Source organism: Brachypodium distachyon, chromosome 3, assembly GCF_000005505.3.
Source record: "Brachypodium distachyon strain Bd21 chromosome 3, Brachypodium_distachyon_v3.0, whole genome shotgun sequence".
Classification (NCBI taxonomy): domain Eukaryota; kingdom Viridiplantae; phylum Streptophyta; class Magnoliopsida; order Poales; family Poaceae; genus Brachypodium; species Brachypodium distachyon.
In genome coordinates, this window is record NC_016133.3 from 2558678 (window position 1) to 2584899 (window position 26222).

General features: G+C 42.3%; 4 protein-coding genes across 6 annotated transcripts; all 4 read left to right on the forward strand.

Annotated features, from left to right (window-relative positions):
* Nucleotides 1–3165: 3165 nt before the first annotated feature.
* Nucleotides 3166–6156, forward strand: LOC112271500 (GATA transcription factor 17-like). The gene is made up of 4 exons (XM_024460691.1): nt 3166–3375; nt 5610–5684; nt 5797–5909; nt 5991–6156. The coding sequence occupies exons 1-4, from the start codon at nt 3166–3168 to the stop codon at nt 6154–6156; spliced, it is 564 nt and encodes a 187-aa protein (XP_024316459.1).
* A 2529-nt stretch (nt 6157–8685) lies between these two features.
* On the forward strand, nt 8686–13750 carry LOC100823777 (GATA transcription factor 17). Its single transcript, XM_014900413.1, has 7 exons — nt 8686–8934; nt 9026–9095; nt 10732–10870; nt 10958–11089; nt 11643–11748; nt 13231–13302; nt 13640–13750. Exons 1-7 carry the CDS (start codon nt 8686–8688, stop codon nt 13748–13750), a joined length of 879 nt encoding a protein of 292 aa, XP_014755899.1.
* A 2915-nt stretch (nt 13751–16665) lies between these two features.
* On the forward strand, nt 16666–22160 carry LOC100824089 (DNA primase small subunit-like). Of its 3 annotated transcripts, none has more exons than XM_024460858.1 (17): nt 16666–16901; nt 17337–17484; nt 17876–17926; nt 18003–18178; nt 18277–18354; nt 18454–18565; nt 18709–18793; nt 18886–18937; nt 19019–19080; nt 19174–19289; nt 19410–19531; nt 19738–19806; nt 19899–19956; nt 20233–20305; nt 20422–20470; nt 20613–20692; nt 21573–22160. In XM_024460858.1, exons 2-15 carry the CDS (start codon nt 17382–17384, stop codon nt 20426–20428), a joined length of 1164 nt encoding a protein of 387 aa, XP_024316626.1. In that variant the 5' UTR covers nt 16666–16901; nt 17337–17381; the 3' UTR covers nt 20429–20470; nt 20613–20692; nt 21573–22160. The 3 variants fall into 3 exon arrangements, with proteins under 3 accessions (XP_024316626.1, XP_024316628.1, XP_024316627.1); XM_024460859.1 differs by lacking the exon at nt 16666–16901 and adding an exon at nt 16936–17223; XM_024460860.1 differs by lacking the exons at nt 20422–20470; nt 20613–20692; nt 21573–22160 and having other exon boundaries at nt 19880–19956; nt 20233–20295.
* Nucleotides 22161–22642: 482 nt separating this feature from the next.
* On the forward strand, nt 22643–25557 carry LOC104581353 (protein At-4/1). Its single transcript, XM_014900243.2, has 8 exons — nt 22643–22835; nt 23586–23691; nt 23834–23889; nt 24370–24447; nt 24517–24590; nt 24713–24846; nt 24947–25042; nt 25198–25557. The coding sequence occupies exons 1-8, from the start codon at nt 22776–22778 to the stop codon at nt 25347–25349; spliced, it is 756 nt and encodes a 251-aa protein (XP_014755729.1). The 5' UTR covers nt 22643–22775; the 3' UTR covers nt 25350–25557.
* Nucleotides 25558–26222: the final 665 nt, after the last annotated feature.

A 26222-nucleotide genomic window follows, 5' to 3' on the forward strand; every position in this document is an offset into this window, starting at 1 on the left:
TAGTGCATTTTTGAGGAGCGCTTGTAGAATCCACTACTAGAATTTAGGCCGAAATTTGCTGTTTGTTTGGGCTCCAGCTTCTATGGCCTGAAAGCTGTAGAATCTGCTGCTAGGAGCCCAAACAAACGGACCCGACCCGACGAAACATGAAGTGTTTACCTGTTTAGGCTTCAACCGCGTGCATGTCTGACAAGCCATGTTGTTTTCTTGGTTACCTTTCGGTATTGTTGCGTGCTGCTCACTCACCGAGTTTACATAGCTTGGTCTTGGTCTAGGGACGGAGACAAGGGGGGCGCCGGGGGCTTTGCCCCCCTAAGAAAATTCATTTTACTTAAAACTTAGTACTTAGCTCATTAAAAATTACTTAAAAATAGATGAAGTCTGTAATTTCGCTCCCTAATCCCAACTCATCCCACTCATGTTGAATTTCTTATCTCTGTCCCTGCTTGGTCTAGTCACTTTGAGGCATGCGACACCCAGCGTAACGAATGGATGCATTGCATGAGCCTGCTAATTGACACGCGAGAAGTAGCATCTCTATGTCTAAATAACAGTCATCAGTTCGTCACTGCGTACGGAGTATTTCAAGCATCTTAACGGAATCACCACATTTTCTTCCACTAACTATTTCTCTTAACATGCAAACAGAGCCAGGAATTCGAATTAGGAGGGGCGGGAACCAAAAGTATCAGAAATTAAAAACCGTCAAAAGTATAGCATGGTAAATATCGTAAGACCCAAATGGATCATTTTTACGGAAAGAAGCTCAAGCGCGCATAAAGCTACAGAGAACAAATCGATCTTTCTGCCATACACGTTAGCAGCAGTACCGTCCATTTGCCAGCCCAAGAACAAGCAATTTTGTGTGATGGGCCTGCATTTTCTCTCGTCTAGCTGCGCTTTGTTTTATGAACTGCTCAAACTCTTCTTGGGCCTGGAAAACGGCAGGTAGCTGTTATTACTTATTAGGCTGCGTCTGCTCAAAAAAAAAATATTAGGCTGCGAGCACTACTTTTTTCAATATATATATATATATATATGCAAGCATGACATTTTATAAGGTTCACCATATTTCATCATTATCATCACAATATGCAAGTGTGTCACTCTTTCACTACCTATTTCTCACAACATGTGACCTCAAAAGGCTCATCACGTTGATATATGTCACTAACCCGTTTATTTTCACATGAAAGCCATTTGCTTTTTTGAGTAGTGCACAGTGATAAATAGCTGATGTACTATTGAATTCTCCTATATATCAACGATCAAAGCACTAATTCTGAGTATAAATATTGTTATGATTTACTATTTTCTTTACAAGGTTAATAGAGTAAAACAACCATACTTAACAAGAATATCCGAAGCAACGCGCGAGGTATCATCTAGTGATTTTAAAAATGACAATTACACATAAAAAAAAGCTTACTCCAGAATTTTTAAAAATTATGTAGCTCAAACCAACAGTCCAATTCACAATTTGGTTTCACTGTTAGCTAGCTTCTTATCGACGAGGGCTTCGGAAATAGATCATGCATGAGTGTTTCGACAAACTTTCTTCAAACTCATTTTTTACCAGTCTGGACTGCGCTAGTAACCATATTTTTAGTAAAAGTTATCATATCATCTCGGAAGTATGTTAATTACTCATCCGGATGGCCCGGAATTCCATTTGGAATTCTGGAACATTTTTCGAATGCCCAAACAGCGGTCCATCAAGCAATTAATTACACTCGTGAAGTTTTTGGCTCTCTTTATATGTGGATAGATTGTGTATAGGCTAAACTGAAATTCCCCCTATTGTAACAGCGTGTGACCCTTCTTAATACTGCAGTGTGGCATACTTATGACTCAACTCAAGGTAGACCGTATAAATTATTTAATTCCGCCGACTCTTTCCTCTTTTTTTTTCGTGGGGTCTACATGCATTCGCTTTGTAATATCTCCAAGGGACTAAAACATGAATCTACAGTTGTAGGTTTCGTTATTCCCCTAATCATGTTGTCTCACCAAAACCCACTTAATTAGGGCATAGATGTTCTTTCAGTCACCCTTCGGGTTCATTCTATCTCTATTGGGGCTTTGAGCCTTTGACAAGGTTACATGTGCTACATATATAGGGTTTTGTGCTTATTTTTCTCCCAATGTTGGCTCTAATTAAGAAAGCAAAACCGAGTGCTTTTTAACTGCGATTCTCCATTACCTGGGAGGTTTAGGTGTACACGTTGCTGTGTAGAGATATGTATGTTGAGTGGAAGGAGATAGGATCGAAGCAAACAAAAGCATACTTGCCAATTGTGCGAGCTAGTGCAAGTGATGCTCACTAAACAATGAGGTTTTGTTAGGACTAGCTCACCCCATATAGCATACGTCCAAGGCTCGTCAATAAACATCAAAAGAGCTATCTAAATTTACCCCCTCAATTATTTAGCTTGTTTATATGTTTAGTAATTAGTGACCATCATGCGTTCCAGTCATCAAGGTAATATTTACCACCATAGAATGTCCAGGCTACAATTATCATGTACACTGGTATGCAGTTACGCAGCGGCTTGGGTTGCAATTATCACCATGTCACTTATGCAGTTAATTACCTAATTGTTCAGGTTATAATTGAAATATAATTTTTCATTTGAAAAAAAAAATCAGGCTCCCAATGCAACCCCTGGGAGCCAAATTATTACCCTCATTATCCATGATCGCATGAGCTTCTTCGATCACTACTTGCGAAGAGCCGAGGAGCCGGCATGCATGTGCACGCAATCTGTGCCGCTGCGCGCATGCAGGCCATGGAGGCAGGTCAGCGCCTCTGCCTCTACCGCTAAGTTTGTCCTGGTACGGGTCCACAGTCAGACCTGGCCGCGCGCAGCATGCATCCCCAATTCGATTTCAGCCCATCCTTCAGGCAGAGGTACGCGGTTGCCGGCCGTTAATCACTTGCTGATTTCCTCTTCTCCTTCTGTACTGGTAATTAACCGGCCGGTCCAGACAGTCAGACCGAGTCACCGGCCCCGAGGTCACTCGTCTCGCTGTTGTCGGATGACAAACAGTCGCGTACTATACTGTAAGAAAGCAGTAGACCCAGTCAGACCTAGGGTTGATTCCCCACTAAGAAACGCCCCCGCGCGCCGTCTCTCCGATCCGATCCGATCCGGCGCACACACCATGAGCGGCCAAGGCAGCAGCAAGCCCTACCAGCCCCGCCGCGGCCCGGAGCCGGAGCAGCACTTGTTGGAGCCCCAACAGCAGCTGCCGCAGGCGGCGCCCAACGCGGAGGCTGCAGGCGGCGGGGATCCGGCGGCGGCGGCGCACGCGCAGCTCACCCTGTCGTACCAGGGCGAGCTCTTCGTCTTCGACTCCGTGTCCCCCGATAAGGTATACGTGCCTCATCTCATTCCTCTCTACTTAGGAATGCGCGCGGCAGTTGTTCGATTCCTTTGTCGTCGTGCGTGAGCGTATATATGCTTTGTCATGTATGTGTGTGAGATCTTGTGGAACCATGCTGATCTGATGTGATGCAATATGATATGCTCGTCTGAAATTCCATGACGTATGCCTTTGGGTTTTAGAGGTTCCCTTTTCTTCTTTTTTTGGGTATTAATTTAAATTGTTCAATTTTTTAGGGTTTGTTAATGCTAAATCGCCTGATTTTTTTTCCTCATAGCCCGGTCGATTGCCTGGCCGTCCAATCCGTCCTACGCTAAGATCCATGGGCCTCATGCGTGTGTTTTCGGTTTTGCCAAGTATAGGTTGTTTGAGAAAAATTTAGGAGTGATTTGATTTGAGTTTTTTAGGCCAATTGCACAAAACTCTCCTCATGTGTGTAATTGACTTTTTTTGGGTCAGTTGCTCATGCCTCGTGTTGATGTACAATTAAGAGTTTTTTTGGGGTCGGTTGCACATCTTTAATGTGCAATTTGATCATTGTTGCTGAGTTGCGCATTAAGATTCTTGATGCGTGGGTAATTTGCACATCACCTTTATTGATATGCAAACATTTTTGGGACTTGGTTGCACATTAAGATTCTTGATGTGAAATTGAGTTTTTTAATTGTTGGTAAATTTCACATCACCTTTATTCATATGCAAACTTTTTGGGGTTGAGTTGCACATTAAGATTATTCATTTCCAATTGAGTTTTGTGTGGGTGAGTTTCACATCATATCTATTGATGTGCAATTTAAGTTTTATAAACTGAGTTGCACATTAAGAATCTTGAGGTACAATTGAGTTTTTTGACCTAGTTGCACATAATCTCTATTGATGTTTAATTTCTTTTGGAACCGATTTGCAATTAAGATTATTGATGTGCAATTGAGTTTTTTTTTGTGGTTGAGTTGCACATCACCTATTTTGATGTGTGATTTAATTTTTTCATCGTGCAATTAACTATTTTTTGTTAGCTGCATAACCTTTTTGATGTGTAATTTAGTTTTTTTTTGACATTAAGACTCTTGATATGCAGTTGGGTTCTTTTCGGGCCAGTTAAACATCGATCTTTTCAATTTATTTTTTATTTTTTATTTTATTCATCTTTATTTTGGTGCCTTACAAATAATATTCATTGAGAGATTTTACACATCCTTTTTTAGACCCGTGGTTAGATTATGTATGTTCCAATGTCGTGTGCATGCGGGGTGCTCTTGACGTTTTTTAAGATTAAGATTAGACTGGATTTTTGTTGCACTTTCTATCACGATTTTCTTGTTGCTGTTTTAGATGATGGTTGTCAATTTTTGTGGGTTCTAATTATATTTCAAATGATAGTTGCACAAATAATATAGGTGCAACTCATTTGTCAAGAATGCGTAACTAGGATAATGCGCAAAAAATTTCCTCCTTAAGCGGAGGTAAAAAAAAGTGTTGGTCTTGCTAGCGATGGTTGAGTGAGTCTTAATTTTAGTTTAATTGGTTGCAGTTTTTTTTCTTCCATCTCCCTTTTAGTGCTATTCATGGTTGGCATCAGGTCTTTGTTTTCGGAACTCTCAATAATAGTTAATGATATGAACCTTGCTTTAATAATACATATATTCTATCAAAAAGAAATGGAAGCGATACATTTTGGCATGAGCAGCTTAACTAATTGGTCCCATCATGCTTCGCACTTTTGTATACGTAAATAATTTTGGTGTAAAGATACATAAATATTTTTTGTGTAAATAAATAATGTTGTTTTCCCATGTAGACACAATCTCAATGTCTTCCTTGCTCAGTCTTTTTTAGCAAGCTGCAGTTGGCTACGTGTCTACGTCCAGCGGGTTTTATTCAGTTTGATACCACATGCACTGGATTTTTTTTGGTATCAAGTTTAAAGAACCACACACGATGAACTCATATATTATGTGTGTATCAATTTTTTTAATAGAAGACGATCCCAAATAAAGCCTATAAGATGGAGGAGCTGACACAAACAAACAAACAAACAAACAGACAGACAAACAGACAAACACAAAAGCCTTTACTGAAAAACAAAAAATAATAACACAAAGTAGGCATATTTAATCGTTGACCGAGACTTTGTGACTGTTTCTTATTTCTCAGTTGCCTTGACAGACCCTACTCTGGAAGCGCTAATTTCATCTGAAATGTTTCGTTCCGCAATTCCATAGGTGCAAGCCGTGCTCTTGTTGCTTGGAGGAGAGCTGGCCCCAGGATTGGGCTTAGAGACGTCGTCATCCAATAAGGTAATTTAGAGCTCTCTTGGTGAGATCGAGATGTAGAATTTATCCATTGAGAAAATTCACAATTACGTGGTGCTGATGTTCTAGTGTTTGTACTATGTATTCTCTGATATAGGCGGCGAATTCTGCACACCGGATGGCATCGATAATAAGGTACCGGAAAAAGCGCAGCAAGAGGAACTACGATAAGAAGATCCGCTATTCTGTTCGCAAGGAAATTGCACATAGGTCAGTGCTATCGTGGTAACGTGTAAATGGAGCTTAATTTGTGGGCTTTAGCATAACGCTCTGCATTGGCTACATTTGCAGGATGCAGCGCCATAAAGGTCAGTTTACATCAGCTAAAGCAAAGGCTGAAGAAGCAACAACATCTGGGATTACTTCAGATGGTTCAAGGTACTCCCTTTGTCCTCTTTTTATAGGCGCCTTTGATTTTTCTCTGGTACCTAGACGGACTGGAGCAATTGCATTTTGAACGAAAAGAACCTAGCAGGCCGCCTGTGTTCTGTTTATACGTGATCGTTGGACTGCACCTGCTCAAGAAGACAACGAGGTGTCTTAGCCAAGGGCTTCTTTCCTGCCTAAAGAGTTCGTTTATTTTTGGCTGAATAATTAAGAGTCGCATGCATCGTAGGCTAATTATATAATGTCCGCTTTCCAAATTGTCCACATATATTTCCAAGCAAGCAATTAGTGGCGTGCACTAGCTTGTGCGGGCGTTTTCACGCATCTGGCATTTAATTGTCCACAATGGACACAAGCTAATTATATAATGCCCACTTTCCAAATTGTCCACATATATTTCTCAATGAATCTATTATCAAACAACTATGCATTCAACGATACCAATGCAAGAATAAAGTAGGGTGCAAATGAATTAAAATGACATGGTTGAAAAATCTCAAATGACAAAGTTCAAATCCATCATACACTCCTCTCGATACTCCTAGAGATACAAACCCAAATATATGTGATGAACTAAACCTTCCCTAACAGCAATATATACTCAACAAACATTTGCTAACTCAAAACAGCAACAAACATATGCTGGACCATGTGCTAACAGCCCCACTTGTAAACAAGTTTTTTTCCTGTACCATCTATGTTAGACGATAATGCTCTGATATTCTGTTTAGATGGTTTTTAATCAGAAACTATATATATGGTGCTTTTCCTTGGATATTAAGTTTCCACTTCATTCTCTTAGTCCGTATTATATTTAATTTTCTTTGAAGCAAAAACTATATATCATGGTTTCATACCCTTTTTCTATTCATCTTTTTTGTATGTTAGTGGAATTTTATTGCATTAGGTTCTTCTTACATCTAGATGGAGTGCAATAGTAAAATACATTGCGAGTAATTTGTTTCTAGCATTAGTTTTTTCTTTCTATTTTTATATTTCACTATTCGCTGTTAGTAGGTACTCACACTTATTTTTGGAGGACATTATTACATAATTTGAGCGGACATTAGTACATCATGTTCTATCTGACGTGTTTGCCATTTCTAGCAGTAACATCTTGGAATAGAAGCTGGATCAGGAGCACAGCCTGCTCCTGCATGCTGCCAAATGGCAATGACGGCCGGTGGTGGATGCATGCTTCAGAGAACGTTGCTTATGTGTTGCATATGGTCACAGAGTTGTTTTGCTTGGAACTAGAAGTTGGCTGAATCCGAACTTGAGATTCGAGATCTGCACTGATATTATGGCTGTGTTTTCTGGACTTATTATTTTCCTGCATGTGTTGATGATATATAGACGAGTTTAAAACTGTTTATGAGCGGTCCATGAGATGTTATTATATTTCACCTTCTTACAGATGGTACATTAGTATTCTATTAGCACCTTTCCAGTATTATTGCTTCACCGCTTAAAATCATTTCCTATGTGTGGCGGGGGCACGAGTTGGACTAGATATGATATTCATGCATATTGCGCGCCTGACAGATTGCTCCAGGATTTCCATTTTTTGTTAGATTTTCTATACATGAATTAAGCGGAAAGGGGAGTGGGGTTTCGGCGCCGTTAACCGATCCTTTGTAGGTCTATGAAGGTTGATGATGTATGCTGCCTTAGAGGCAAGGTTTGCCCCCATGATGTTTTTTAGGCTTCCAGGACACCAACGATCGCTTCATTGTGGTTCTTCGTCTTCTTTTCTTCTTTTCCAAGGTTTGATTAACCGACACCAACGATGGGGTGAAAATTGCCGCCACATATTTCCATAGCAACATGTTGATGGGGACGGGGAGGGGGTGTTCTTGGATGGCCACTGTAAGGGGGTAGCGTATAGCTCGTTCTGTAGTGGTGCATCGCTACTACCCTATTAAAATCTCTTTTTATTTTGTGCACCTGCACCTTCTGGATCTGACCCCATGATCGCATGAGCTTCTCTGGTCACTATTGCCCAAGGCATGCCAAGAGTGCCATCATCCGAATTAAGTACAACTGGCATGTGCACCCAATATGCTGTGGTGCGCAGGCTAGCTAGCACCATTTTGCCTCTGCCGCACTATATAGCATATCATTTTTTACATATAATAGGGTAGCCAAAATATAATAATTACGTATATCAATTGCGTTATGTCCAGATGACTATCTTCTTGAGTCTTTGGCCCCCAATTCCCAAACACTAGCGAGCCAGAGCCCAGAGCTTAGCGACACAATACGAGGCATGCAACCGACTGTTTTAGATGGATGGAAGCAGTGATGGATTGAACAGATCGAGAGGACGAGCTAGGCGATGTTAACTTAACCTTCAGGCAGAGCAGCTTTCCGGCCGTTGCTCACTTTCTGATTTCCTAGTCCCTAGATCGTCTCGCTGTTGTCGGACCGCAAACAGTACTGCCTCCGCGAACAGTACCTAGCAGTAAAGTAGACCCAGTCAGAGACCAAGCTAGTACGTCAGCACCCGAGGCTTAGCTCTCCACCTAGGGTTAATTCCCCACTTCGAAACGCCCCCGCCCGCCGTCTCCGATCCGAGATCTCCTCCCCCGGCCACACCATGAGCAACCAGCACGAGCTCCAACGGCAGCTTTACGAGCAGCAACCGATGATGCCCATGGCGGGCGGCGGGGAACAAGGCGCCGTCCCGATGGACGCGGACGCGGACGCGGATCCGGCGGCGGCGGCGGCGGCGCAAGCGCAGCTGCACGGGGCGGCGGCGAACGCGGACGCCGCCGCGTCCAACACTACGCTCACCCTTTCGTACCAGGGCGAGGTCTTCGTCTTCGAGTCCGTCTCACCCGACAAGGTGCCGCTCCTAGCTCTAGATCTCTGATATCATTTATCTCGTGAATTCTGCTCCCTGTCATGCCGATTTTCTCGTTCCATTTCGACTACAGGTGCAAACGCTGCTGTTATTGCTAGGAGGGAGGGAGCTGGCCCCCGGATTGGGCTCGGCTCGGAGCAGCCGTCATCCTCGTCCACTAAGGTTGACCTACCTCTTTTTTTTTTCTTTTCTTTTTTCTTCTCACAACCTTCACACGTACTCATGTTTTAGCAGTCATGCCAGTTGTGATCGACACTTACTACGAGACGGAGAGATTACTTTGCAACAAATTAACCACATGATGCTTGCATATATAGTTATATACACACACAAATCAGCAACTAGTCCTAATAATCGGACACCAATTCACACAATATAGAACCTTAACCTAGCCAGCTTTAGTCCTCTATACTAGTATAGGGAAACACTAACTCGCACAATAGAATCCTACCCTAACTCAAACACTAGATTAGTCTAACATTATCCATTGAGAAACTAATTCGCAATTATGTGGAGGCGTTTATGTTGAGTGTGTTGGGTTTGCCCAAAGATCAGTCACATGAAGATGCACACGATCGGGAATTTATTTGGCCAGAGACACCTGTCGTGCCTCTCTTTTTATTTCTTCTCAATATCTCAAATCCCACGTTACAAAAGCTGACCCTGGTGCATGTATATATACACCCAAAATCACCTAATCCTAATAGGACTAGGACTTAATGTGCAAAAGGACGAGCCAGTCCTAAACGGACTCATACAACAAGATTATTCTAACAATCTCCCCCTAATCTTGACTTGCCGTCTCCTCGTGCTCCCCCTGAACTTGACTCTCCGCAGCTTCATGACTTGTTGACTACACTCAACGTATGATCCAGACTCCCAGTCACGCTAGCTCCTGCATGGACTACACCGCCCACACCTAGCGCAATACATGCTAGCTAAACCCATAGCTCCACATAGAGACATGTCCTCATCGAAGAGACTCACCTTCACTGGTACACCGCCCCACTATACACTTGAGTTTCCGTCTTCTCGTCGAGACACACAGATGACACCCACCACCTTGTCTGCACGCACGTCTTCGCCCTCAGTGATACACCTCACCGGATAGCCCTTCGACCGTGACTCACTTCTGCTGCAACAGAGTTCCACATAGACGAGCACTTGAACACAACCACGACTCACAAACACTGACTTGGACGTACATACGCAGCTTGACCCAATGTCAAGTACTTTCCAACGATCAGGATGATCTCCCGTTACTAGAAGATCGGTCCACTGCGACGATAGTCCTATCTGATCTGCTGAACGTCGCTCCACTGCACAGCCACCGATTGCTCGATCCAATCCACTGAACACCTCTTCACGCACTACCACCGTTTGCCCGCTCTTATCCGCGGACACCGCTCCGCCGCTGAGTGCCCGCCCCGAGGCACTAGCACATCGCCTCCCCGGGGCAAGCGTGTCTTCAAATCTTGACCTCGCTCTGATACCAAATGTTGGGTTTGCCCAAAGATCAGTCACATGAAGACGCACACGATCGGAAATTTATTTGGCCAGAGGCACCTGTCGTGCCTCTCTTTCTATTTCTTCTCAATATCTCAAATCCCACATTACAAAAGCTGACCCTGGTGCATCTATATGTACATCCAAAATCATCTAATCCTAATAGGACTAGGACTTAATGTGCAAAGCTAATTAAACTTGTACTAGTGCTACTACTCGAACTCAGGACGGACCAGTCCTGAACAGAATCATACAACAAGATTATTCTAACAGAGTGTTTGTATTCTCTGATACAGAAGTCGAAGAATACTGCACACCGGATGGCGTCCCTACTCAGGTTCCGGGAAAAGCGCGGCAGGAGGAACTTCGATAACAAGATCCACTATCCTGTTCGCAAGGAAGTTGCGCATAGGTCAGTGTGCTGTCTTGGTATAACGTGTAAGTGGAGCTTAGCTTGCGTGCTTCGCCATAACGCTACGCATTGGGGTTACATTTGCAGGCTCCAGCGCAACAGAGGTCAGTTTGCATCGTCTAAAGCAAAGGCCGGAGAAGGAGCAGCATCTGGGACTGCTGCAGATGGTTCAAAAAATTGGGGTGCAATGGAAGACCAAACTCCATATACTGCAGCTATGTAAGTCCGCAAACTCTTGTACTGGTTATATACATGTTTGACATTGCATAGTGCTTGTTGGGCTTTTTAATTTTATAAGTATATATATGCACTTTAATATTGCTTTATCTAGATTTTATAAGTATATATATGCACTTTAATATTGCTTTATCTAGATTTTATAAGTTGAGAAGGCCAATAATGATACCTTTACATAAATAGATGCTTCGTTCTACGGGTTATACGTAACGAATACTCATGTTTATTTGTTATGACAACTTTATTTGCTTCACAACAAGAAAAATATAATACCACCTCGTTTTCAGTTTTTATAAGGCACGGTCACATATCTAGGTTATCAGTTTGACCAACAAAGTATGAGTTATATGCCATAAAAACTTACGTCGCTACAAACTTCGAATACCATGGTTGCTAATGATATACTTTGTGTGGCATGCAAATCATGTTTTGTTGGTCAAATCGATGACCTAGATACGGGCACATGCCTTATAAACTGAAAAGTAGGGAATAGTTATTATTAGTTTGATAATTATTGCACTATGCAATTTTCCAGATGTCAGAATTGTGGTGTTAGTTCAGATACCACACCTATGATGCGGAAAGGACCCAATGGCCAAAGGATTTTGTGCAATGCCTGTGGCCTAGTATGGGCGAAAAAGGTACTCCCTCTGTCCTCTTTTTGTGCGCCTTCGATTTTTCCTCTGCTACATGTGGATAGACCGGAGCTAATGCATTTTGGACAAAAATACCACTAGCATGTGGCCCCTCCTGTGTTCTGTCTATATGTGATTGTTGGATTGCGCACCAGCTCGGGAAGACAACGGGCCGGGGTGTCTTGGGAAGCCCAAGGCCGATTTAATTACTCCCTCACTTTAAAATTCTAAGGCCCATCTCCTAATTCACATTAAACAAGGAGTACTAGACTAAACATTAATACAACATATATGCACACCAAGCTTGATGCACACCTGTCCTCTTCAACCATTGGTTGATTTCACATGGGAAACCAAAATTTGCTTGTTCCCAAGACAAATGCGCTTACATACTACTCACTCAATTCCAAAATACATCTCATATAGATTTATGCACTTGGACCAAGATAACTCTCGTTTCTAGTGCCTGGCCACTCATATTGGGTTAATAATAAATGGATGCGACTAGTTATGGCCGAGTGCGAGTTTCAAGAGAAAAATGAGGTATATTATGAAACAAATGCGAAAAATTTGTATACGTTGTATTGTGGAATGGAGGGAGTAAAAATTTGAGGTTTTTGAGATATGGGCCTTACAAACTGGCATATGGTGGCAAGAGAGTAAATGGGGGGGGGGGGTATTTTAGGCACTATGCAGCTAAGAAAAGTTGTGCGCCCACAAACTCTGAACAACGTGAATCAAATATAGCACCCACAAAAGCTGGAGGGAGGGAGTACTCAAATGCTTTATGATACTCCCTCCTTCCAAATTATATGTCGTTTTACCTTTTTTTGCTTCTTTCCTGCCAAATGAGGTCGTCTTTCGTTTTCACGACACTTTGCATTCATACACCACGTGGTTTTCCAAGGCAAGCAATTAGTGGCATGCACTTGTGGGGGTGTTATTCGCACATCTGGCATTTAATTATGCATGCATTAGCAGGGATACAAAATTGTTATCCGCATTTTCGCTGGTGAATTAAATGATCAACACGTGCATGCGCCGAATGGCATTGGTATTCCATCCAAGTGAAAACGACCTATAATTGTCTAAGCCCCACTTGTAACTCATTTTCCCTGTCCCATATATATTATGTTAGACTATAATTATATTATATTTTGTTGAGATGGTTTATAATCAGCAACTATATATATGGTGCTTTTCCTTGGATATTAAGTTTCCACTTCATTCGCCGACTCTGTATTATATTAAATTTTCTTTCAAGCAAAAAGTATATATCAGGTTTGGGACCCCTGTATCTATTCATCCTTTTTGTATGTTAGTGGAATTTCATTGCATTAGGTTCTTCTTGCATCTAGATGGAGTGAATAGTGAAATATGTTGCTAGTAATTTGTTTCCAGCATTAGCCTTTTTCTCTTTTTATATTTTACTCTTCGCTTTTAGTAGGTACTCGTACTTATTCTCTCTGACGTTTTTGTCCTTTGTAGGGTCATATGAGGAACATCTCGAAATGTTTAACTGCGCCTCAGCAAGTTGTACCAGCAGCCACTAGTGAAGTTGTGAGTCACTGCGCTTCCATTAGATTTACATCTTACCTTATAGAATAATCAAGATATTCATTCAATCTTAATTATTATATTATACCTTTCTCATATTTCTGTGACCTAAGTTTTGTAAAACCATCATTTTGAAACTTCATAGTGTAAGCTTCATTAAATATACATGTCCCTAGCTATTTTGCAGTTGTAGACACATGGACTGCAGGAATTTATGCACATTAGGTTTACGAAAACTAGACATGTGGATATGGTTAGATTTTCTGAGGTGCAATGAATCGTACACGTGAATCCTGACATGTACTCTATCTCACGTGGAACTAATTCTTGTACTCTGCAGCAGAATGGAATGACAGAAGCAGCACCAACCGACAACGAGCAGCAACGTATTGCAATCGAGGTTGCACCCGGAGCGCAGCCTGCTCCTGCTGCCAATGGCAATGACTCGTAGCCTTCTAGGTGATAGGCGATGCTTCAGAGGACGCTGATGATCTGTTGCATATGCATGGTCATGGAGTTTTTCTTACATGGAACTTGTAGTTGGCTGAATTTTGCTTCATGTGTTGATGATAGATGAGTTCAAAACTGTTTATGAGCTAGCGGTCCATGAGCTAGATGTTACGGGATTTCACCTTCTTACAGATGTTACTTTAGTATTCTATTAGCACCTTTTCAGAATTATTGCTTTGCCGCTTAAAATCATTTCCTGTGTGTGGCGAGGGTACGAGTTGGCTAGACATGCATTCATATTGGGCGCCTAACAGATTGCTCCAGGATTTCCATTTTTGGTTAGATTCTCTATACATGAATTAAGCGGAAGCTAGTGGGGGCGGGGGTTCGGCCGCCGTTAACCGATCCTTTGTAGATCCATGCAGGTTGTTGTATGCCTGCTGCCTTACAAGCAAGGTTTGCTCCATGATGTTTTTTAGGCTTCAAGGGCACCAATGGTGCTGCTCCGACTTCCTTTGTGTTCTTCTTCCTCTTGCCTTTATTTAGGTTTGATTAGAGCTTTCCTGCTTGCTTCTTGTGGTTAATATCACTAGCTAAGGTTTGGATATATCTTACAAATTTGTTCTCTCTGGCCATTCTTATCTTAAGGCTTCACATTTGATCCCTTTCTTTCGTCTGGCGGATTCTCTCAGCTTTGATGATGTTCTGACGGGCACGTCTACAGGTTTCTTGTGTTTCCAAAGCTCTCCTCGTAGAGTTTAGCATGCGAGAATCAACCTCAACGATCGCAGCTCACCGTGCGTAAAATTGCATTGCAAAGATTCCCCCAAAACTTGACGAATTGGTAAATAGCTCCCTGATGCACAATATGAGTGTCAAACACATGAAAGCATATTATGGTACGTTTTATACCACACAATGCAATGCACTCATATATATTTTGGAAGAGATAGAACTAGATTTTTTCTTTATCTACGAAACTCAACAAATTTTACTGACTAGCTAGTATATGAATGTTTTTATAATGATATTTTTTTGTTGTAGCGGCGGCCAGCGGTAGACCACTTTTTTAGGTTTACATGGACATTTTAATTGCACGAAGTAGATAGCTTCCATGAGCCGTATCTTCAGGAATTTTTCACAACACACTGTGGCTGTGTTTGGATGTCTCCATGGACGTAACTTGTAAACTTGCATTGCACTAGGGAGACGCAGCTAGGATATATACATGCATGTCGAGAATGCATAGAGAGCTACAACCACTTTTTGGCTGCCTTCCATCCATCGGTGTCGCGGCAGGAGATGGGCACCCCACTTTTCATAATGGGGAAAACTAATTTTAATTAAAAACAAAAGATCTCATATTTCAAAACCTTGGTTTGATCATTTGGAATTAATTTGGTGTGTAATTGTAGTTTATCTGGTCGACTAATGTCTTTTTGTGGAATTGGAAACCAGTTGATTTTTAATTATTTTTTTTGTTAAACTTGAAACACATCTCAATCTCTATCATCTACCTTGTCTCAAGATCATAAATTAAAGGAGAATACAAAATCCCTCCAAAATCCAATTACCAAAATCCTAACTTTCCCTCTCCTTCTAATCCAGTAATTATTCTTTAATCCCAATAAAAATAAAAACCAAATTATTTAATTCTGAGAAAATTAAGTGTGGATCATATTTAAACTAATTTTGATTTGTGGTCAATTTTTTTATATTAAATAATTATTTTCCTGATTTTACCAAATGAGAACAAAAGTATGTTTTAATATTTTATGCAAGGTTTTTACTTCACAAAATTCCCTAAAATTTCCCTTATAGTAGTTAGCTATTTATGACAAGTTTCCAAAATAAAGTTTTTCAACTTCCGTTCAAACTTTCAGAGCAGTTTTAAATTTAAATTTAGCCCATATTTGAACTTGCAACTGTTTGCAAACCTCTTGGAGGAGTCCATGAGCTGCCCACATTATGGAATCCACACCGATCGATGTGTGCCGGTCGTGTCTCTCGCCGCCCCGCATATTGGCTACCTCGCTTTGTGCATTGCTTGTAGCCTGGCTACACTGCGACACACGCTTGTCATGCCACCATTGTCGCGCCATTGTGCCTCCTTGACCATCGCATGTCATACAAATGCATGCCGTTGTTCCACTATGTGTCGTCACAAGCTTTGAAGCGGCGGGAGACGGGGTTGAAGGTGAAGAGAGGAAGGGTAGCGGGAGCTCTCTCCCATGTAATGAGGTCAAAGTGTTGTAAAAAATTCTAATCAACCATAAAATTAACCACCCTAAATCGGCCACAACAGCACTAAAAACACTTAATGATTGATCCATCCGGGTTTGTGGATTTCAGAGTTTTGGGGGGTGGGGGGGGGGGGGTGGGGATTGACGGAAAGTACATTTGGTGTGAAATATGGACTTATTTTGCATAGCATTATGGTGATGGGCTTGGTGGACTGGATGCACCAAAACGTGCAAAAAGATGACCATGACGATACCCTCGAAACCTTTTTAGTTCAAACAAATGAACCCTTTTACACAAAAAAATTCTGAGGGGATAAAACCAATTTATTGCACTCTCACTTGAACATGAATACAAGTGATCTCAGGAGCTTCTAACAATCACAAACGCCGTCCAAAATAAAGCGGTGAAACCGGTAGCTAAATCATAAGCATTAAAAATTCAAAATTAAGCACACGCTTTTCATGCCTACACACCACCTCTTGAAACAGCTCCATTCTCTCCTCAATTTCCTTCGTGCCCTACAAGCCTGAATGGTCCGTATCTTCTCTCCCAGCCCAACCCGGTAGTGTATCCAAAGCCCAAACCAACACGTGGCCCGGCTGGCTTAATTTGGCCCATCCCCTAAAATAATGGCAACTCTTGGCGCCAAACTGCTACCTCTTTCCCGCCAACTTCTCTCTCTGTCCCTCGCGCCGCCGTAACATCGTTCCCCGCCTCCCGCAGCCGCAGAGGCGACGAAAAATACCAAGCTCTGAAGCTCCCTCCACGGCCGCCTCCACACCTCCGTCAGCCGCCGGTGTCGCTAACCGCCTCCCTCAGAAGCCGCAGTCGCCGCTTCCGTCAGCCGCAGCCGCCGGGCGCTGGATCCGCTTCGCCTTCCGGGTGCCATCGCCGCCCCGTCCATATCGGTACGCCTCCCACTCTGTATCTCCTCCTGCTCTCGCCTTCTCGTCCCTCGTCAAACGGCGGCGGCCCGGTCCGTGTAAGCTGCGTCAGCGGCAGCGCGAGCCAGACAGAGGGGAAGGGATGGGCAGCCCCGAGCTGCCTGCCGAGTCTTGGGGGACCCCGGAAGGGATTTGGGGAGCGGTTGAATTTGGGGATTCCCATTTGCAGCAATTAGTCCACAATAGCAATTAGTTTGTTCTTTATTTAGTTAGGAAACCTTGCTTTATTGGGTGGAATTTCCGAAGAGTCTGTTCTGTTTTGGGGGATTCTTTCTTTGCTATCCTGGTGAGCACTCAAAACCAAAATTGTTCTTTTCTATTTGTTCAGTCAGATGCCGGTTTGCTTGCTTGCTATGTGGCACCTTTGTAATCTAATAAATGCATCCATTTTTTGTCTAGGTTCTTCTTCAGCACACAAGGTTGATCTAGTCCTCCTCCTCTGGTATGGAGGATGAGAGGGCCATGGAGATCGATGGGCAGCAGCAGCAAGAAGACACCGCTGCTGTGCCCAAAGGCTTCAACGCCGATTACCTCCGAATATACTATGGTGAAGTGCTGTAGTCATTTTGTCTATCCAAAATCATAATGCGAGGAACTGATAGGGTAAAGAAGCTGAAATGAGAGGCAGATTTGAATTCCTTGTACTACCTCTGTTACAAAATACAAGAGTATGGTGTAATACTCAACACAAAGATGCCTCAAATTTGGAAGCAATTTGCTAAACAATTCTCACCCCCAAGAGTTCTTCTTCACCAATTTCTTGTACTTGCTTTCTTGCAAAAAAATAGAATAAAATTGGATGAATGTAAATAATTATGTCTGGTTCTTAGGTTCAGACTTAGTCTATTATAGATTATAGATCTGGTGTAGTTAAGAGGCTCTTTAACTGAGAAAAGCTTACAACTCATCTAGTGCTGATGGTTATTTCACAACTGCAGGAAAGTTATTCCCATATGGTGATTTCTTCAAGTGGCTTTGCTATGGAAATGGTCTGTGGTCACACTTTACTACTTCAGTGTTGGTTCTAATTGTCTTGCTCTGTGCTAACTGATTTTTTTTCTGTAGATGGAAAACATCCAGGATGTGATCAGTCATACATTGGGCGTCGGGAGCTTTCGTTTACACTGGAGAATGACATCTATCTCCGGTTCCAGTCCTTTGACAGTGCAGCTGAACTGGAGAGCTCTATCAAAGAGAAGTGCCCTTTCAAGATTGACATTGGACCTGTTTACAGCGTAGATGTATGATATAGCATTATCGAACATGCCAAATATTTAACTTGATTTAATTGTCTATATTAAGCTTTGTGTGCTATTGCCTAATGAATTAAGTTTTGTAGCCTGCAAAGCGACATGCCTATGCCCAGTCTGGCAATAATGTCTTTGCACCAGTTGAGAGAGAACTTATTTTTGATATTGTAAGAAATATGTCATGTTTTTCTTCATCATCTGATGTGCGTGTCCTGTGTTATCTTTGTTCAACTGTTGCTAACTGTGAGCATTTTCAATATTCCTAGGATATATCTGATTATGATGACGTTCGGTACTGCTGCTCTGGAGCCGACACATGTCTGGACTGCTGGCCGTTAATGACCATTGTTATCAAAATCCTGGATACTTCACTTAGAGGCATGTTGGTTTGTTTATGCAATTACTTTGAGCACACATGACAATCACATGTTGCTATGAAAATTCTGGATAATTCACTCCCATTGCAGTCTATACTATCTTGATCTGCTTTACTTTAAGTTACTGAAATTATGTGCTTGCAGGTGATTTTGGTTTCAATCACATACTGTGGGTATATAGTGGTCGCCGTGGTGTCCATTGCTGGGTTTGTGATAGTAGAGCAAGAAAGTATGTTTAAGAGAACCTTTTTGTACCTGAAGTGAATGTTCTCTTTGTTTCTTGTCTGGTGATCATGAAATTCATCTCTGTTCTCATACTAGGCTCAGCAATGAACAAAGGTCTGCAATTGCTGACTACTTCCGCGTCTATAAGGTGGTACATCTTGATTCATATCTCTAGCCCTTTTCCACGCCTGTATTCCAAAATCTGTTGATCTCCATTACCTTTTTTCAGGGTGGTGAGAATACATCGAAAAAGGTGTCGTTGACTGGGCCTGTTCTCCACCCTTTCCTTGCGTATGCTCTAAACATAACCATCTCCTACTTGCATGTTGTATGTGTGAATTGTGGGAAACAAATATGTTATATTGAAGCTTTATGCTGCTGCAGACGGTCATACACTGATGTTCTGAAATGCTTCTTTGAAGACAAGCTATTACATAGCCAACAACTATTTTCATCAGAGGAGAGATGCAACAAGATACTTGAACTTATTCCTGATGAAAGTAAGAAATAAACCTTAAGAAGCTGAGACAATGTTCTCCAAATATCACTTCTATCAACAAATTCTCATTCATCAAGTACGAGATGTGTTCAACATCATCCTAAACGGGTGCCTTTTCTAGATGTTGCTAGTGAGCTCCATGACAAATGGCAAGGAAATAGACGCTCCTCTATTTCAAAGGAAGATGTAAATGCAGCAAGATGGGAGCAGTTAAAGATGACTTTGCAGTCAGGAAAACACAAGGTTAGTGTTTAATCTCATGTCGCTCTATTCACTTCTATTGCATATTGTTAATTTCTACTGCAGTAAGTATATATGTCTCTTGAGTATTCAAGGGGGATGCTGTGTGTAGTGTTCACTCTTCATAAATCACAGTTGCATCTTGTGATTCAGCTTGCCGTGTCAAAATGTAGGATGAATAATAGTGGTAAATCATGTTTTTGTCTCAGGCGCAGGGGCTTCGCAGATGTGTAGAAGAGATTGTCTTCTCATACACGTATCCTAGACTTGACATGGAGGTAACAGAAAAATCATCACGAATACATGTTCATAGCAAGTGGATTATTAATATCTTTTTCCTCTATTGATCAGACTTGATGTTGTATATCAGGTGTCAAAACACATGAATCATTTACTGAAAGCTCCGTTCTGCATACACCCAAAGACAGGTAAAAACTAAGTAGATTTCTGGTTTAGTTTTCTAATGTAATAAGGTGACACGATTGCATGGACGAAAAAGCAGCGTGGAGCTTGTTATCCATTAGAAGTTTCTACCGTGACAGTTTCTTGAATGATGCACACTTTTAGCACAGCACTGATTTACTTAATGCGTACACTTATGACTTTTGGAGGAGTCAAACCGTGCTCTCTTTTCTTTGTACAACTGTACATATGATTAATCTGTCACCTCATTAGTTCTAACGACCATTCTAACGTTTCTCCAGGACGTGTTTCGTTCCAATTGATCCCAATAATTGTGATGATTTTGATCCTGCGGCTGTTCCAACTCTATCACAGGTATTGTCTATAGAGCCAAACATAAAATAAAATAAAAAACATGCTAAAAAATTATTTGCGCCTTTTGATGTGTGATCATGCAATCCTGACTTGTTGAAATTACCATACACGCCCAGCTATTAGGAGAGCTCAATGCTGCTGGTATGCAGATTGATTCTGAGAGTGGTAAGTGGTTCTAGAAACTTGCACCTCTTGGGATTTGTGTTAAAGTGCTGCATCATTTTATAACTTGCAAATTACATTTTTGTAACATACAGCCTTGTCTTGCATACTCCTCATAATCCTGTTCTGAATTGCTCAATTGCAGATTGGGAAAGAACATCCCTCGAGAAATCCATCAGATTTTTCAGAACATCCTTTCTGCAGCCAATGCTGAAAGCTTGCAAGGTATGCAGGGTGTTCGAAGTTCAGGGGGTTAAGTAAGGCAAAATACTCAGGGCTGGTCCTGAGATTTCAGGGGCCCGGGGCGAAAATCAGAACCTGGACCCTTAATATAAACACTAAATAATAATCAATATATGTACTAGTATAAAATTTCGTCAATAAAAATTTCTCGAACTCTTTAAAAATTTATCAACCAACCCTCTTTGCGATTCTATCAACTCATCTGCTAGTTTCCTCTTTTTCATTTTTCACCATCGGATGCATAATTTTTAGATGACACGACGATGCTGAGACTTTAACAAACAATCTGCTTTTGAAGAAATGTTACTCCCTCCGGCCAGAATTACTTGTCGAAATATTACATGTATCTAGACGCTTTTTGCACATAGATACATTCAAATTTGGGCAAATTTGAGACAAGTAATACCGGTCGGAGGGAGTAACAAACAATTGACCAATTTAGAACTAGTGCAAACCTACAAAATACTAAATCAGTTGAGTAAAATGTACTGGTTAATCACGATTACTTGCCGACTCGGACGATGTGAAAATTGTGCTTGAGACGGTTTGCATATTGGTGAAGGTGTCTATCTTGTCTCCTGATCCAGAGCCCTATCCTTAGGTTTGTTGTCTGCTCGCGCACTAGAAGCCTCCAGTAGGCATGGCTGTGTCAGTCGACAGATTGTGCTTGAGATGGTTTGCATTTGTGCTGGAATAGAGTTGTATTGTTGAGCCTAAACCCTGTATACTTGGTTGGTAGACAATTTTTATCAACATGTTTTAATCTTCAAAAAAAAAATAGCACTTTGCTATCTTGTGGTCCTGTCATTTTTGTAGTGCTGAAAAAAATGTCAGTTTTTAATAACCATGTAAGTTTTTGCAGGAGGAACTGGAAAGTGCTTATAACGCCAAGCTCCAGCAGTCCAAGAATGCCTTGAATTGGTAAAACTTACAGACACACACAAAGGCGGCATGCCATACAGTTATCCTAGTATCGCCCCCATGGATGACCATGAAATTGTTCGAGCTTGCTCACAATCTTCTTTTGTGGGCATACTCGGCACAGCCAAATGTTAATGTATTGCAAGTTGTAACTATGATGTTAAAGATGAATTGCTCTGAGACTTCATGCTTGGTGGTTTGAGCGACGCCGGATACGTTTCGCTGTGCATATAGAATATGTTTGGTCCTTGAATTTCTATATGCATAGCGAGACTTGTTTAGAGTCGCTGAAACTACCAAGCAAAAAGCCTTGGAGCACCAAGAGTATACTACTCGGGAAAAGAGATGTTAGTTTGACGCATGTGATGTGAGTCATGGACCAAAATAGTGCTAGCCATGGGCTTGCTTTTATTTGACACTCCCAAGGTCCAACTGCGTATTGGTTGCGGAGTTACCCTGGTGGGATCGCAGAGGCAATAAATGTTAAATTTTATGAGTGTTTAATGAAAGGGCAATCTCTTTTTTTTCACTTCTTTTTGAAAAGCACCTTTGAAATCTTCATCTTTACTCTTATAAAGAGCTGGGTTGGTGGTTATCTGTTCACCCTCAGTGAGGTTGCCCCTTGAGTCGTCCAGAAATTGTTGCTCGGAAATAGTCTGTTCACAATCTTTTGACCAGGGTTTAAAATTTTCGTGAAATTCTGTTGAAATTTTGAAGAAATACGGTCAAAAATTCAGTCTAGATCAAATAAAATATGAAATTGGTCAAAATGATTTAAAAAATCCTGGACGTTTTTGTATGGTGTGAAATTTGAAACCCTGCTTTTGATTAGTTCATCTGATTGATATATATTTTGAGATATTTTTTTATTTTGCACAAATTTAGCGACTATGATGACACGATCGTCTGAAATTCAAACAATTTACGCACGGAAATTTTAATTCCGTGGCAACCGCCAGCATTCGCAAAAGAAGAATGCAAACTTGCAAACTTCACCCTTCAAATGTTCTGTATTCTATTATCACCCTCGCTGCCTCCTTCCGTCCTTGGGTGCTCCAGTCGTTCTCCTTCCCCACGCGCGTTCATCCGTCGCCGCCGCGTCCAACCACGACCAGAGCAACGTGGGGACGCCAAGGCGTGAGCAATGGCGGCGGGGGACGAGGAGCTGGAGTCGCTGCTCCGGAACTTCCACCGCTTCTCCCAGGTCAGCAGCACCCGCACCGCACCTCACCGCGGCATCCCTCCCTCCCTACCACCGTCCCGCCGCTCCCCCGACTCGTTCGTTCGCCCTTCCAGTTCGTTTCGGGTCTTAGGTTCGGTTTGATGCCACGTTCTGGTTCCGATGGAGCTCACCCTAGTCGTCGTAGCAATCGCCTGAACCTTCCGTGCTCGGCTCAGGTGAATTGGATGATGAAATGCCTGCGAGATGGCGCGTGTCGAACTGAATAGATAATTCTCCGGCGACATTTGCGCAATCGAGGGAATTCACGTAGTAGGCCGTCCATCTTCTGTGCCTATTTTGTTTTTAACTTTTGATCTTCCGGTTGGATGCCATGCTTGGCCAATGCTGTGGACCGTGGTGGTTAATTGGTTGGTTATGCTGAAGAATGTCTCGTCGTATTGATCATTGAGAGATGATTTTGGTGGGGGGGATTCCACACTAGTTCAGCCTCAGTGCTCGATTCTCACTGTAGGGCTCGAATCCCCTGCAATCGATTTCTAGAATTGGGATCCCAAGTGCTCAGCAAACCAAAATATATGGGTTGTCTGCATGGCAGGAGCGTGCTTCTGTTGCAATGTTTACTGCTTCCAGAGCTCAAGTGTTGCCATAGATGTTCAATCTACCAGTTTTAATTGCCTAAAGATGAATGATGACCTATATCCAAGCATTTTTCTTATAGTGTGTTGATTTTCTTTTCTATTGTGTGTTCACTGGTTCCTTGGTTTTGAACAGGGTTATAAAGATGCACTAATGGAGGCCCAGGCTTTAAGGGTGGATTGCAACTCTGAATCCAAGAAGCGTGAAGCTCTTGAGTCGCATATTGCAGATCTCAATAGAGGTTAACTGATGTTTCTGCGTTCTTCCGCTGTTCAGCTTCAGTTTGTTGTTTTCTGTTAATGTATATAGCGTAGTAGGCGATGATTTTCATTGCTTGCTCAGGTTGAAACAAGAATTGAGTTGGGCTTTTTTCTGTCGTGCAGATAATGAGCGATTAAGAAGGCTGTACACTGAAACTTTATTCAAGTTCACCAACAAGGTAGGTGGCTACTTACTATAATGCTATGTGCAGTTACATGAAGGCTGATGAATTTCTAATACTAAGATGATGTCACGATTAAATATATTTTTTCATCATCCGACGTTTTTCATTGTGGGGTCATCATCCGAGTTAACTATTTGATACAGATACTCAGTTGTATTGATGGTATCAGCCTGAGTTCAATGCTCTCCTTTTTCACCTGTGAGATTGAGTTGATGGAAGGACTATAGTGTCTTGTCCTTGGGCTTCAGTGTACTCTTTTTTCATGGAAAAACAGGTTGAACGCGTGTTGTGGAGCTGTTGATTCCGATTGCCATTCATACTATATTAACATCTGGATTGTAAACTTCTTATGTTGGAATTTGGAAGTTGATAATAGATCAAGTTTAATGAGAGATCAAGTGCTAGGTTTTATATGCAGCATTAATCATATCTGTCAAACTCTGGACAATTTTTTATGTGCTTGCTATTATTCAGATGAAATTTCACACAGAATCTCAAAATCTTAAGGAAGAATTGGGGAAAGCAAATAGCAGGTTGCTATCCATGGAAGAGGTAGTTAACTGCTTTCCAAGTTTTCAGCTAATCCCTTAAATTAATCTAACAAATCTTTACTTCCTACAGGAGCATAAGAGGGAAATCGAACAACTTAAGCATGCCAATGAAATGAGCTGCAATACCCTGGAGAGCAAGCTCAGGTAACATAAAACCCATTTCATGGGAGGGGACAGGTTACTATTGGCAGAAGCAAGAGGTTCAAATCAAATTATCCTGTTGATTGTTTGCAAAAACTGAAAGACCTAACTTTCACTACAACCAGTTGTGCCCTTGTTCAGCAAGCTACCGATGAAGCTGTGATAAACCAACTCAAGTCGGACCTGGGAGCTCATAAAGCGCAGGTCGACATGTTAAATAGCAGGTTGGAGCAGGTCACTGCTGAAGTGCATATGCAGTGTAATGTTCTAGACTTCGGTTCCATCCTGAAGATTGTTCCTCCTTTGGATTATTACCTCTTACCTCCCATGATGGAAATACATCCTGGCCCCTGGTACAGATAAAAACGATCTGCAGGATTTGAACGATGTGATTATGCTGGAACAGGAGGAGAAAAATGGCATGCAAAGGAAGCTTAAAAAGGCAGAAGACGAGTGTAAGTTTAATCTGGACTGGTGAACTGAAGAAACAACTTTGATTATTCAAAAATCAAAACACACAGTTCCCCAACATTTTTTCAGCGTTCATTCATGTTTGATTGTATCAGTCGACCAACATGCTGACAGCATTTCTCATCTTGTTATGATCCAGTGAGGGTCCTGAAGATGAAGCAGGCAGAGCAGCAAAGGGACTCGGTGTCGGTCCAGCACGTGGAGACGCTGAAGCAGAAGGTCATGAAGCTGCGGAAGGAGAACGAGTCCCTGAAGCGGAGGCTGGCGAGCTCCGAACTCGACTGCTCCTGAGAGCCCGCCGCCGCTCCCCTGCTCCCAGGTTCCGAACCCTTCGCCGTCATCGTCGTAGCCATGTACATTCTCACACACGACATCTCACCATCAGAGCTTCTTTCTTTGTTGAGAAGAAAACATCACACGGTCACTCATACCATCAGAGGTTATATACAGTTATTGGTCTTGTGATTACTAAATGAAATGTATGTTTTGGAAAGAGCTATGCACTGTGCCAATGTGCCATGTCACCATGTGCATACTTGCCTGTTCACTGCATAGTCTTCTCCTGTCCTTTTTGGTAGCTGGTAGAGAGTGTTCTTCTCAGAGGGTTGATTAATTGATTGCAAGTGCTACTTACAGCTTTTCATGTGCCGGGGTAGAATGCAAATCGCTGCATTGACTGTATTCGATCTCCACCCTGCTCGTTTCACCCACCAACGATCCCGACCCCCCCCCCCCCCCCCCCAACTGGCAACGGATCGAAAATCAGTACTGTTGCTGTGTTGAGTTAGGCTCGGACATTACTATGGCCATTCACTGGCCTTGCCTACTTCGCAGGCTCAAAGCCTGCGCGCTGCAGCTTCTGTTGATTGCTGCTGTGTAGGAGTACTACTTTTTCTCCGTTTCGTAATTCCTCAAATAGGCCCATTATCGTCTGTTTTCCCGGCCCGGCCCAAGCCCGCTGTCTGTACGAATTGATTCTGCAGCCAGCCAGCCTGGCACCGCGCTCGCGTCGCGCGGTCGCGCCTTCTCTCTTCTGCAGTTGTGCAGCTTTTCCCTCTCCCATTCCGTGCTTCCTTCTTCTTCTTCCGCACGCCTCCTCCTCCCCTCCTCGCTCTGCTCGCTAAACCTCGCCTTTCCGCTCGATCGAGTCTCCTTAAACCCTAG